This window comes from Porites lutea, chromosome 3, assembly GCF_958299795.1.
Source record: "Porites lutea chromosome 3, jaPorLute2.1, whole genome shotgun sequence".
NCBI lineage: Eukaryota > Metazoa > Cnidaria > Anthozoa > Scleractinia > Poritidae > Porites > Porites lutea.
In genome coordinates, this window is record NC_133203.1 from 38695252 (window position 1) to 38707287 (window position 12036).

Here is a 12036-nt window from a genome sequence, read left to right on the forward strand (position 1 = left end):
AAACAATCGTTTTTGAGGCAAAAGGACGACAATTTACTACAGGTACGGTAATTCAACTTAATTTAACATTGATTTAAAACACACACTTAGCGATATATCGCTATGGGTGAGGCAAGCGGTAAATCCAGTGCATTTACTATAAAATAACAATCGATCGGTTACACGCACAGATTGTATGTAATATATTAACCCCTATGGTAATCGGTTCAAAATGTAAAAATCTAAAAATGTAAAAAAATGTAAAAATGTGGGTAACACTTAACCCGAACAAATTTCCCCTAATGCTAACTGAGGCTTGCGAAAATGGGATTTTGAACTTTTTTTACCCTTGCCATTGAGGTTTGTCCCCATCCGTAAGTGAGGGTATGGGGATATTGTTGCCGACTTAATAATTGCTTTATTTTTATGTAGGTTTGTCTTCATTACTTCCTCCTTTTCCAAGCACTTTCCCTTGATCGAGATTGCCTCCAAGTCCAGGAATTATATTTCAGTCTATTTTGTTTTAATGAGATATAAAGTAACTTCACTTATATGCATATCTCTCTCTCTTGACGCTTCAGTTTATACACATTTATCTTCACGGTAGCTGGACTCGTTAACAGAAAAGTGAAGAAAAGAAGGAATTGAACGATTGAATAAATAGAATAGAAAATAGTATATGATATAAAAAGAGCATAAAAGAAAGCATTTAAAGAATGAGTAAAACGATGTCAGAAAAAATCCAAAAGCAGAAAGCGGCATAGACCAATATCAACAGAAGGTAGCGAAAAAGAGAGCTGAGTCACGTTAGATCGGGTAGTTCTTGCAAGAGAGCCACTGCCATTGCAGATATCGTTTATTTTTCAGTACCAATGTTCAAGAAAAATTCATTTACGGGTTTTTACCGTAGTTTTCTTTGTCTGGGCCCACCTTTCTAAGGTGGATTTCCACTGTTGCGTAATTTTTTCGTCTGCACACGTGTAAAATTTACGTTCGCAAATAAAATAGAGGCAATGTTTGAAAGGCCGCGCGTTTACCCTAAAAAGTCGACCAAGGTTCAAATTTTACCTTTACGCGCGACCTTCCATACATTGCCTCTATTTTATTTACGGACGGAATTGAAGTTACAACTGAAATCCACATTAAGTGAAAAGACGCCTACCGGGTCACAAGCAATTGTCAAGAAGAAAATAATTTGTTGATGTTGTTGCTGTTGTCGTTGTTCTCGAAGTTACTTTGCCATGTAAGGTCGCCCTGTCACGCCAATTGTCCATACTGTTACAAATTTTGTTTGAGAACGTAATAGTCACTATTTTTTTTATAGTGTTAGGCCAGTAGGCCAGGTCTGACCTGTATGCCTATTTTCGAACACGTAAAGGCCTAAACCATTTCACTCGTTTCCATGAAGGCTATCGAGAGAAACCTGCAGATCAATTACGACTGATACATTAGCGTTGGCCAATAACGACAGTATATTTCCCTATCAGTACTCATAGGTGATGGTAAAATAATATAGAAATTATTAATATTACTGATTATAGTAAAAGTAACGATATGAAAAAGGCTTTAAACCAAATTAATTCATTTGGTAGTTAATTTCACTAGAGCTCTTTTTTAATACAGAATATCTGTATCACGATATCGTTTATATTTCTTGTGATATCAAAATAAGTATACCCCTATATTTAGAAATTTAGGCACAAAGCAAATAATCTCAGTTTAATTTCCTACGACCGACTTTTGAATGGAATGAAAGGAATCCGTGTAGTGGGGAATCATTATTGGAAAGGAGATACACGTACAGTGTATTACTCCAAAATCCAACTTGTGAAGGATTCCAAAACGAGTGCAGGTTACTTTAATTAGAAACCGGTGTTCACAATTTTATGTTGCCCAAGGATATCTATATCAGCTGATAGATCAATACGATTTTTACGATATCGTAAAAAAAGATGTTTTGCAGACAATTGGACAAACAATATGCCATAAAACAACTTTTACAAAACAAATGAGAGTGAAAGACCAAAATTCTGAGGTCATTTTACAGTCTGAGAAAAGCCACAGTCTTTGTTTTATTCAGTTAATCCTTTTAATGAAGCACCTATTACTGACAATATGCGAGTCAGTGTTTGCAAAAATACATAGTTGATCGAGATATTAAGTCCGTAATAGCGGGGAAGGTAAAGAGCCTGACACTAAAAAAGTGAAAAGAGATAAAAATAAAAAAAATATATAATATATACAATAAGATTGAATAGAAGACCGATATTAGAGTATATGTTGCGTGCGAGAGGAATCAAGCTCGTAAACATTTTTTAACGAACGCACGTCACGTCGGACGAAATGTTCGTTTTGTTTCTTATTTTTCGCTCTGAGTTTTGGAATTTTTGGGTACTAAACGTCAATTAATCCTTATCGGTAAAGAATGGTGCACCCTGTTCGGTTACTCGTTTGCCAATTTTTGGCAACTGATACGAGTCACATTTCACAGCAGTTTAGAGATCTAAATGAAAGATCAATTTTCACTGGTTAAAATAATCTGACCTACAAAATATGATCTGTATTTCAGTCCAGCCAGCAAAAAAAATAATATTCTTTAGGCGTGTTTTTTACAATTTTCGCGTTCTTTGATTACTTTTCCTTAGAAATCTAAAAAAAAAACGTAGAAGGAAAACGTGACGGCCACGTTTGTAAGAAGACTTCGTTGTACATTGTCGTCCAAAAAAATCGATTACACGGACACAGCTGGAACAGTATTTCAAATGTTTGCGTTGCTTTTGATGCGCAAAAACAATTATAGCAAAATAGTCAAAGAATACGTTTCATTACAAGCAAGTACCATTTTCATGTTCATGTATCAACGGGTTAAATAGCGGGACTAAATAAAGTTTTTTAGGAAAGTTTTTCACTAATCAATAATATTGAAAGGTAAATTAAATCTCTTGTCCGTCTCCTTTTTTAAGTCCCTGTCATAATCCCATACTATACCAATATCAAGCGGTTTCAAAGCATCATTCACTCTGAGATAATTTCGGTTTGGCAAAAGTAGATTATCTTTGGCTGCAGTGTTAGCGTTTGTTGCTCGATTTTGGGTCAATAAAAAATTCTGGAAATTTTAGGAGTTAGAATGAGATCTCATTGTTGGAAAAGTAAACTTTAAGACCAGCGAAGATATTTCGATTTAATGTTAGTTGCAATATAAAGAGTGAGGCGCGCGGCAACCAAGCGTGCGTGGAACATGGTAGTAGTATCTCAGTCTCTTGCTGATGGAGCAAAACTGAACAAATCTAAAAGACATGGTCTCGATGGAATATCTAGTCGCCTTATCCTTGGGGTTTGCGCTGATTTGATAACACCTCACATTTCAATTTTATTTAATAGTTCCTTAGCTAATGGTATATTTCCTGACGATTGGAAGTCCGCGAGAGTTATCGTCCCATTTCAATTGTCTCTATAATTGGCAAAGTATTTGAAAGAATTATCTACAATCAACTGTTTGCCTATTTATCAGATCATAATATTTTGTCTAAGCACCATTAGCACCATATTAGGGCCTTTACTGTTTTTGCTATAATATATCAATGATTTGCCCAATTGTCTGTCTCACTCTCATGTGACAAGAATGTATACTGATGATACCCATCTGACTTATTCGAATGGTAATATCCACTCCATTCAGTCTTCCCTGATCGAGGACTTTCGCGACACAAATCGCTGGCTTATCGCAAAAGAATTAACGCTAACTATGACTATAACTGAGCTCAAGGCAAAAGCTTAATAATTTACCTTCTCTGCCTTCTTTGAATACAAATAACGTTCCTATAAAACATTCTCAATGCTTCAAGTCTCTTGGGGTGCTTATTGACGAAAATCTAACATGGAAAAACCATGCTGACGCTTTATCAGAGAAAATTGCGTCTGGTATTGGAGCTATGAAACGCATCAGTCATTGTTTGCCCCCTACCGCCTTGCATGACGTATATTATGGCCTCGTCCAATCACACTTTGACTATTGCAGCGTAGTATGGGGTAACTGTTGTAAAACTTTGCGTGATAAATTGCGGTGACTCCAGAACCGTGCAGCACACGTTCTCACACTGAGTAATAAAAGAGTAATTCGCTTCATTTTATCCACAAGATTTACTTTTATCGGTGAAAGAAGTTGAAAAAACATGCATTTTCACTCAAAAATGGCCTGACCACCTGCTACTTATGACGTAATATCTTGTGACCATAGTAGCTGATCATCACTAAAGTTGTCTCAAAATGCGCGTGAGGAATAAATGAACAGCTACTGAAACTTCAGGTGCTGATGCTCAATCGTCTAGGAAAAAAACTCAGAAAAACCTTACCTTACCTCCCCCCCCCCCCCCCCCTCCCCTGCACGTCCGAGGGTAAACAGATTCGTTATCGCGATTTTTCAAAAGTCATCAATTCGCATCTGGACATGAACAACTCTTACTTTTCTCACATCAGAAGGATACTACTTTCTTATACATTGAAAATGAGTAATTATTCCTAAGAGCCATAATGACTCTTGTTATTCCGGACACTGACCTTTTTAGTTACAAAAGGAAGGGTACACTTTAACCTCTTAAAACATCTTTAGTGCTTATATCATCCACACAAATCGATATTTTTTTCTACCTTTACAATATGGTAATTACACTTTGCATTCCTGAAACGTTTGACCAATCATGCAATATGTTTTGACTATTTTTTCGTCAGCTTTTTAAAGCTACCCATCCTCTCTAGACTACCCTTTGTTGGTACCCTATCAAGTCTTTCGAAGTGGTGACAAATTGAGTAAAGGCAGGAGAGTAGAGAATTATTCCTGAATTAACATCACGTGATTAAATGCCAGTTTGTCAGGTTAATTGACCTACTTTGCAGCGGTGGGTCATACAAACATTTGAGGGCGTCTGGTAATTTGATGATCGAAGAAATCTTCATGTTATTTGAAAGACGAAAACTCTTTATTCATCTATTCATGAAATTTCTCACAAGCACAATCTCTATAACATCAATTAAAAATAACAAAAAAACTAAGGTGCATCATAAATATCTAAGTAGGTACTTTGCTATTTACAGATTGAGTAAAAAGGCATGCATATCCATCATTGAAATCGGATACCTCGACAATCAATAATACTAAAAGTAAAACCAAAACCCTTTTTTGATACATGTGCGCGTAATAATAATCCCGCCCGTATAAAACAATGCTACTTGCGGGTAACCTTATTCTTGAGCTAATTGCTATTTTGCGTATCAAACGCAATTTCTTGTAAGAGACTGTTTCCGCTGAGTCCTTGTGATCCATTTTGTGGGCGTCATTTTAAAACTCCTTAAATTGTCCTTTTATGTTCTTTTATTACTTAGGGGAAGTAATAAAAAAAAAAAAACAGGAAAATAGTGGAGACATACCTCAATAAAGATATTAGCTTTAATGCAGCTGAACTAAAGATACAGTTACCTCTGGAATGTGACCAATTGTATCAGCCATCATATGGCTAATGAGTAACCGATCAGGGTGAGCAATTCTTTGTAAAACGATAACGATTAATTGACCTCTGTCCACTCACAAGTGTTTATGAGTGTTGATGCTTCTCGCATGCGTACTACGCTATTATATTGGTCTTTCATTCAAAGTTATCATACATTATATTTTTATCCGTCTCTTGACTTCTTTACACAGTTTCAAACTATTCTCCTTCCTGCTATTATATATATATATCACTGTTTTCATATACCAAGTAGGTGCCTCAATACTAAAGCGTTTGACAGTAAAAAAAAAAAGAAATAGGTGGTGGCTACGTAACCCCGCTATTACGGATTCGATATCGCTTTTTTTGCAAACACCTACTCGTATGGTAAATTGCTCCTCAATAAAAGTTCTTCAGGATTGTGAATAAATTAGGCAATAGCAGTAGAATTGGTCAGCCTGTGAAAACACCTTTTAGTTCAGAGTTTTGGGGTTTCACTGATATTTTCTAAAATTGTTTTGTCATATTGTTAGTCAGTTTTATGAAAAACATTTGAAGAATATTGCAAAATTATATTGATCTATCAGCTGAAATAGATAGACGCCCATTTTAAGGTAACCACTAATATATAAGGCTCTGTTCTAGGACCGCTCTTGTTTTTAATATATTATTATATCATTGATATATGTAGAAGCTCTGAGATGTTATCCTTTATTTTATTTGCTTATGATACAAATCTGTTCTTAAGTCACCAAAATTTATTGTTTTCAACAATACCATGAACCAAGAATTACAGAAGGATACATTGTGGCTAGCAGCAAACAAATTATCATTGAAAGTTGGAAAAGCTAATTTTATGATCTCCAAAAGCAAAAATAAAAACGTTCAACATGAAGTTCCTGTAAATATTGCAGACCAAAATATAAAACAGTCGATCACACAAAATTCTGAGGGGGTATACATAGACAAAAATTTCATATCAGTTATATGTTTCAATGAAAGTATCAAAAATAGCAGGAATAATAGCAAAAAGCAAGACATTATTTAGAGTTTAAAAATTTAAAGGAATTATACAATACCATGGTTTATCCATAACTGGTCTATTGTAACATTAACTGGGCAAGGACGTAATTATCCAGCTAGACTAAGATCTATTTATATAGCACAAAAGAAAATCGTAAGACTCTTGACTTTTTCAAGTTTTCGAGAAACTTGTCAACCTTTGTTCAAATTATTAAAAATACTGAATATCTTTTAAATAAATCTATTCATAACTGCAAACTTCATGTACTTACATTATTATGGCAAACATCCTGAAACTTTAAATGACTACTTCGTAATGAATGATAGTATACACTCCTGTAATACTAGGTCAGATTCAAAAATACACATTGATTTTAAAAGAACAAATAACGGAAAATTTTCTCTTCAGTATAGAGGAGCAATAATATGGAATAGTTTACCAAATGATATGAAGGAATTAAAATCAAGCAACGCATTTAAGAAAGTATTACATCATGTACAATCAGCAAAAAAATACTCTTTGATAGTGATACTTTATACGCCACCTTTGTTATTATTTTCAACTCTGTAAAGAAATCATTGGGGATCCTTAAAAAAAGCTCATAAGAGCTTACTGTGTTTCCTTTTAACTATTAACTATTAACTATTTCCAGTATTTATGCATCACGCTCTACTTTAACGTATCGAGCACTCTAGTACGGAAAAATCGAAACACAGTCTTCATATATATATATTGAAATAACAAGATTATGTACAATGTATGAAGGTTGACAAGTAAAACAAGATATCCATGCTCAAGTTCTATCAGCGAAAATTGAACAAAATCGTACAACTCCCCCAATAATGATTTACCACATCACGGATTCCATGTATTCCAGTGACGGGTCGGTTATGAATCAGGGTATTCAATATCCATGAGTCCTCGAGCCCAACGAATTAATAGCCATTTAAATTTGTTATTTTGCAAGAGATGAATATGGGAGCTTTCTAATTTGCTGTTTTTGTCATGTTATTTGAATAAGCTCAGATGATTTGCCTTGTTCTTGAGTTTCTAATGATAGATGTATTCTTATTTTTTAAATGATATTGTGATACAGATATTCAGTACTAAAAATTAAGAGCTCTTGCGAAACTTGAGAATTTTGGTAAGAGCTCTCTTTTTATAATATTCAGTTTTATCACTTTATGAGCAGCAGGTTATATAATACCTACCTCTGTATGAGCACTGATCAGGGAATGTTCTATTGCGAATCAATCTCGGTTGTTGTAACAATAAAAAATAAATAGTAATAATAATAATAATAATAATAATGAAGTGGTTATATTACCGTTGTTTGCAAACGCCACTGTAGGAGCAAATAATTGTAGTTGATCAGGTCTCGATAGCTTTATATACGTAGTGAATGGTGTAGGCCCTAGCTATCATGTTCGAAAATTAGCATGAAAACAGCTTAAACAACTCGCCTGCGCCACAAACGTGACTTAACTTCTGACGGTGGTTAGATTACATCTGTTACACAGGCTTTAAAAAACTAGCCAGACGAAAAAAGTTAACTTACCAACTTAAGGAACGCTAGACGAAACGCAACACTATGATCGTGAAATCAGGGACTATTACGCTCTTAACCAAATTTTAATGTCTGACTTATGGACAATTGTCGTGAGGAGGACCTTGTGCAGAGACCTCGTGATTTATGAAGGCTCGTTCGGGTATTTCCTTCACTAGTAGTAACTGTGGTAAATTGTTTCGCTAGAACATTTCCAAAAAGAAAAGAAAGAGAAAGAAAGAGAAGACGTAAATTAGATAAAATTTGTATACAGTGAATCTTTAAGATTATAGGTATGCATTAAAAATTTACATTATAACGCAATCTCGATCGAGGGGAAGTACTTCGAAAAGGGGGAAATAATAAAGGCACGCCTACATAAAAATAGAGCAATAATATTATTAAATCGGCAACAATATTACTACGCCCTCAGTTGCGGATGAGGACAAACCTCAATGATGCGGGTAAAAGTTCAGAGTCCTATTTTTGCAAACCTCAATATCTCTCTGTCTGGTGTAACAAATTAGCACTAAATGAAATTTGTTGGCCAGGGGTGAAAGTTTCCTTTCCTTCTTCCTTTTTTAGGTGCGTTAAGTGTAGTTTCAGGTGGGTTAAGTGTAAAATATGAACCATGACTTATACTCAATCACGGCTTCTCAAAAACTGTTTTTAAAGCCTTTATAACTTCCTTGATATTTCTAGCAATTTTAAATAAATTAAACAACTGATTACTATAGATTACTATTAATAGGGGTTAAAATACGACATTTACAACAGGAAACACTTTTAGTCAAGAAGGATATGTACCTATTGGCTTTTATGTAGCTTACAGAGCTTTAAGTGTAGGTCCTCATAATATTTTCGATGTCTTGGTAACAAAATATGATGTTTAAATTTCAAACATGATGTTAATTTTAGAAAGATATCCTGGATATTTCTTTTGAATCAAAATATTGCAATACATACGATGGTTACAAAGCATATAAAAGCACGACGTGCGCTTCCATGAACCAGTAGTCAACTGCAGAAGATTTGGAGATGAAGACTCTAATTCTGTTGGCATTGCTTGGCTTTGTACTGGCCTTCAGCTTGGCTATTCCATTCAAAGAAGATACTGCTGAAGCATATGATGCTGAAAGGAACGAAGTTGAGAGGGACATCCAAGCAGACGAAGATGAACGGTAAGAAAGAAACGTAGGCTTGGCATCATGTTAATGAAAGACTTCCGAAGAAAATTTTAGCTTATCCGTAATATATTAAAATGCCATCATTCCTAGTCTCCTAAATGTGTAGTACATGCTTTTGTTTGTACATTCTTCAAACAAAAAAACTTTGTCAAAACATTTTATTATTATTATTATTATTATTATTAACTTTGTCAAAACATTTTATTTTTATTATTATTATTATTATTATCAACTCAACAAGGTTAAATTTCTGTTTATGAATTATGTTATACTGTACTTGAATTTTGTTGAGTCTCTAGATAAAAACTTCTTTAAATTGATCGCCAGCAAAACACATAACTAATTATTTTGGCTATGGGTACCTGTGTTAGTCTGCTAAGTTCACCACGCAGCCTCGTCTAATTGTCGGTAAATCACAATTATAATTATAGCCTTTGCCGGATAGTTAAATAAAAAGGTATAGTTTACAGTTTGATAATTTGGATGAATGAATAAAGTTTGCAACAAGCACTGGAAAAAAACTTTCGGATTTACACAAAAATCAAATATCACATTATTAGGATTTAATAAAGAAAATCAATTTCATTTGCCTGATTGCAGGAACAAAGGTATAAACGGCAGAAACGAAAACGATCAAGAAGAAGAAGACGATGACGAAAACGTTTATGCTGTACAACCAGTAGACGATAATGACCAGGAAGTGGAGAACCAAGATGAGAATGAAAATGCTTTGACCAATCCAGGAAATAAAGTTGAAGAACCTGTCTGGCCCCTTCTTGTTGGTCGCGCAGTATTTCGACGTTTCCGCCGACGTAGACGTCGCGGAGGAAGGCGTCGCAGACGTAGAGGCCGTCGATGGGGTTAATGCCCGAAATGTTAAAAGTAGGCTATCTGTAATGTATCTTCCCATCTACCCATCCATCCATTTGTATTTGTCTGTCGGTCTGTCTCTTTGTTTGTCTGTTTATCTGTACATTGTTTCAAGTGTAATCTGGACAGAGGAGTGCATTTCTTTTCTCACATCTCCACAATTTTGTTTTTACTGTTTAAAGGAAGACGTGTCTTTTCTTCTTCTCCTTTTTTTTCATTCTCGTTTAACAGTACAGAATGAGAACAGGTCATTAAATATTTCTTTTATTAGTTGCAACGACACGTAAGAAATCGATTTATTATCACTTTGATTTTTCAAAAATCAGTCACTAAATGCAGGCACTTTTAGGGACATTATCTAGCGATTACAATCGAATAATACATTATTTATTTATCATTTTTATTTCATTTTTTTTTTACATTTTTGCTGTCCCTAATTTTTTTTTATTATTTCTTGCACCTTTTCTAGGTTTGCCCAAACGTACCTATTGAAAACGACTGCCTGGACAGCATTTAATGACTGGATCAAACAGCGAGCAATTTATCTAGTTATCGTAAACTCTCTTGTGCAAAATATGGTTTGCTCTTGTAGTTGTATAGAAATCGTTTACGTTAAAAAGTTTATATTTTATAAAACAGTTTTACATTAACTTAATATCTTATCATGCATATAACAAAACTTACTACAAAAGATATGTAAGTGAAATTAAACTGAATAAAATAAATGCAATTGAACGAGTTGTCGAGTTCTTCTGTGTCCTAGTGTAACTTTGTGTTGGCTAAGATAATGGAAGGCATTACTCACTGTGGTTTGTGTATAACAGGACTCGTTTACCCTTTCTGACAATGTAGTCACTTTATTAATCGCGAACTCTTGACCGCCTACGGCTGGTCTCCATCATGAGATGATCGATGATGCCATCCATTTGCAGCATTAGCGTATAGCTAACGCATGTGCCTGTTAAAACTTTCTGTTGTTATTAGGGTAAAAAAACGAGAAAAAATCCTGTATATAAATGCGTCGGCTATACTTGCATGCTGCTAACGAATTCATCCTTAACCCTCTTCAGACCGGAGGAGGCTTTGGGAGCCACCCTTCCACCCTAAATCTCCCCCCCCCCCCCCCTCCCGTCGCTAAAATGTTGAATAACTTCCAAACCGTTCAAGCTATGACCACGAAACTTAGCGACTTTTCCTAAAAATTATCTCGGGACATTTTAACGTCATCGTGACGTGTACGTCAACGTTTGGATTATCATTGCAACCTACTTTTTACAGCCATGTTCTTCAAAATTTGCTTTTTAAAAATAGGATTAAATTTATTTTTTTACTAATTAAAGTTTAGCCATTCACTCACTTCAGTAATATTTCATGTAATATATTATAACTCTTAGAGTAATTTAAGCTTTTTAGTGATTGATTTGAGAAAAAAAACATGAATGACCAAATGGCACGTGCTGGGTTAAGGTTTTAACAGTGATAATCTCTCTCGGAATTTCATAACTTGCGGACGTTTCTGTCTTTTAAGAATCCTTTTATACACAAATCATTTTTTCTATAACGATTGCCTCGATTTATACGGGTTTTATGTAAGGGACTGTGCAATAATTATCAGGAGGGGGGCTGAAAAACTAGAGTTATCTAGCAAAAACTTAGACAGTACCCCCCTCTAAAACAAAAAAAATTAGTTCTAACCCCCCCTCTGTTATGTTAAAAATAACGTCGCACCCCCCCCCCCCCCCTCCCACCACACTGGTAAACTCAAAACTGGACTGAGCTGTCATCAAAACTTCAATAATGACAAACGTTATTATGTAACATCTAGTATCGAGAAGGATGTTGATCGCTTGATTGAAGATTTAGACAAAGTATTTGCTAAGTACCGGGGTGCTTACCACATTGGCTCAAAATCTAAAATTTCTGACGCCGGAAAGAGAAAGGAGCAGA

At 34.9% G+C, this 12036-nt stretch overlaps 1 protein-coding gene across 1 annotated transcript; it reads left to right on the forward strand.

The window, feature by feature from the left end:
• Positions 1–9053: 9053 nt before the first annotated feature.
• On the forward strand, positions 9054–10800 carry LOC140929727 (uncharacterized). Its single transcript, XM_073379444.1, has 3 exons — positions 9054–9213; positions 9820–10101; positions 10559–10800. Exons 1-2 carry the CDS (start codon positions 9071–9073, stop codon positions 10082–10084), a joined length of 408 nt encoding a protein of 135 aa, XP_073235545.1. The 5' UTR covers positions 9054–9070; the 3' UTR covers positions 10085–10101; positions 10559–10800.
• The last annotated feature ends 1236 nt before the right edge of the window (positions 10801–12036 follow it).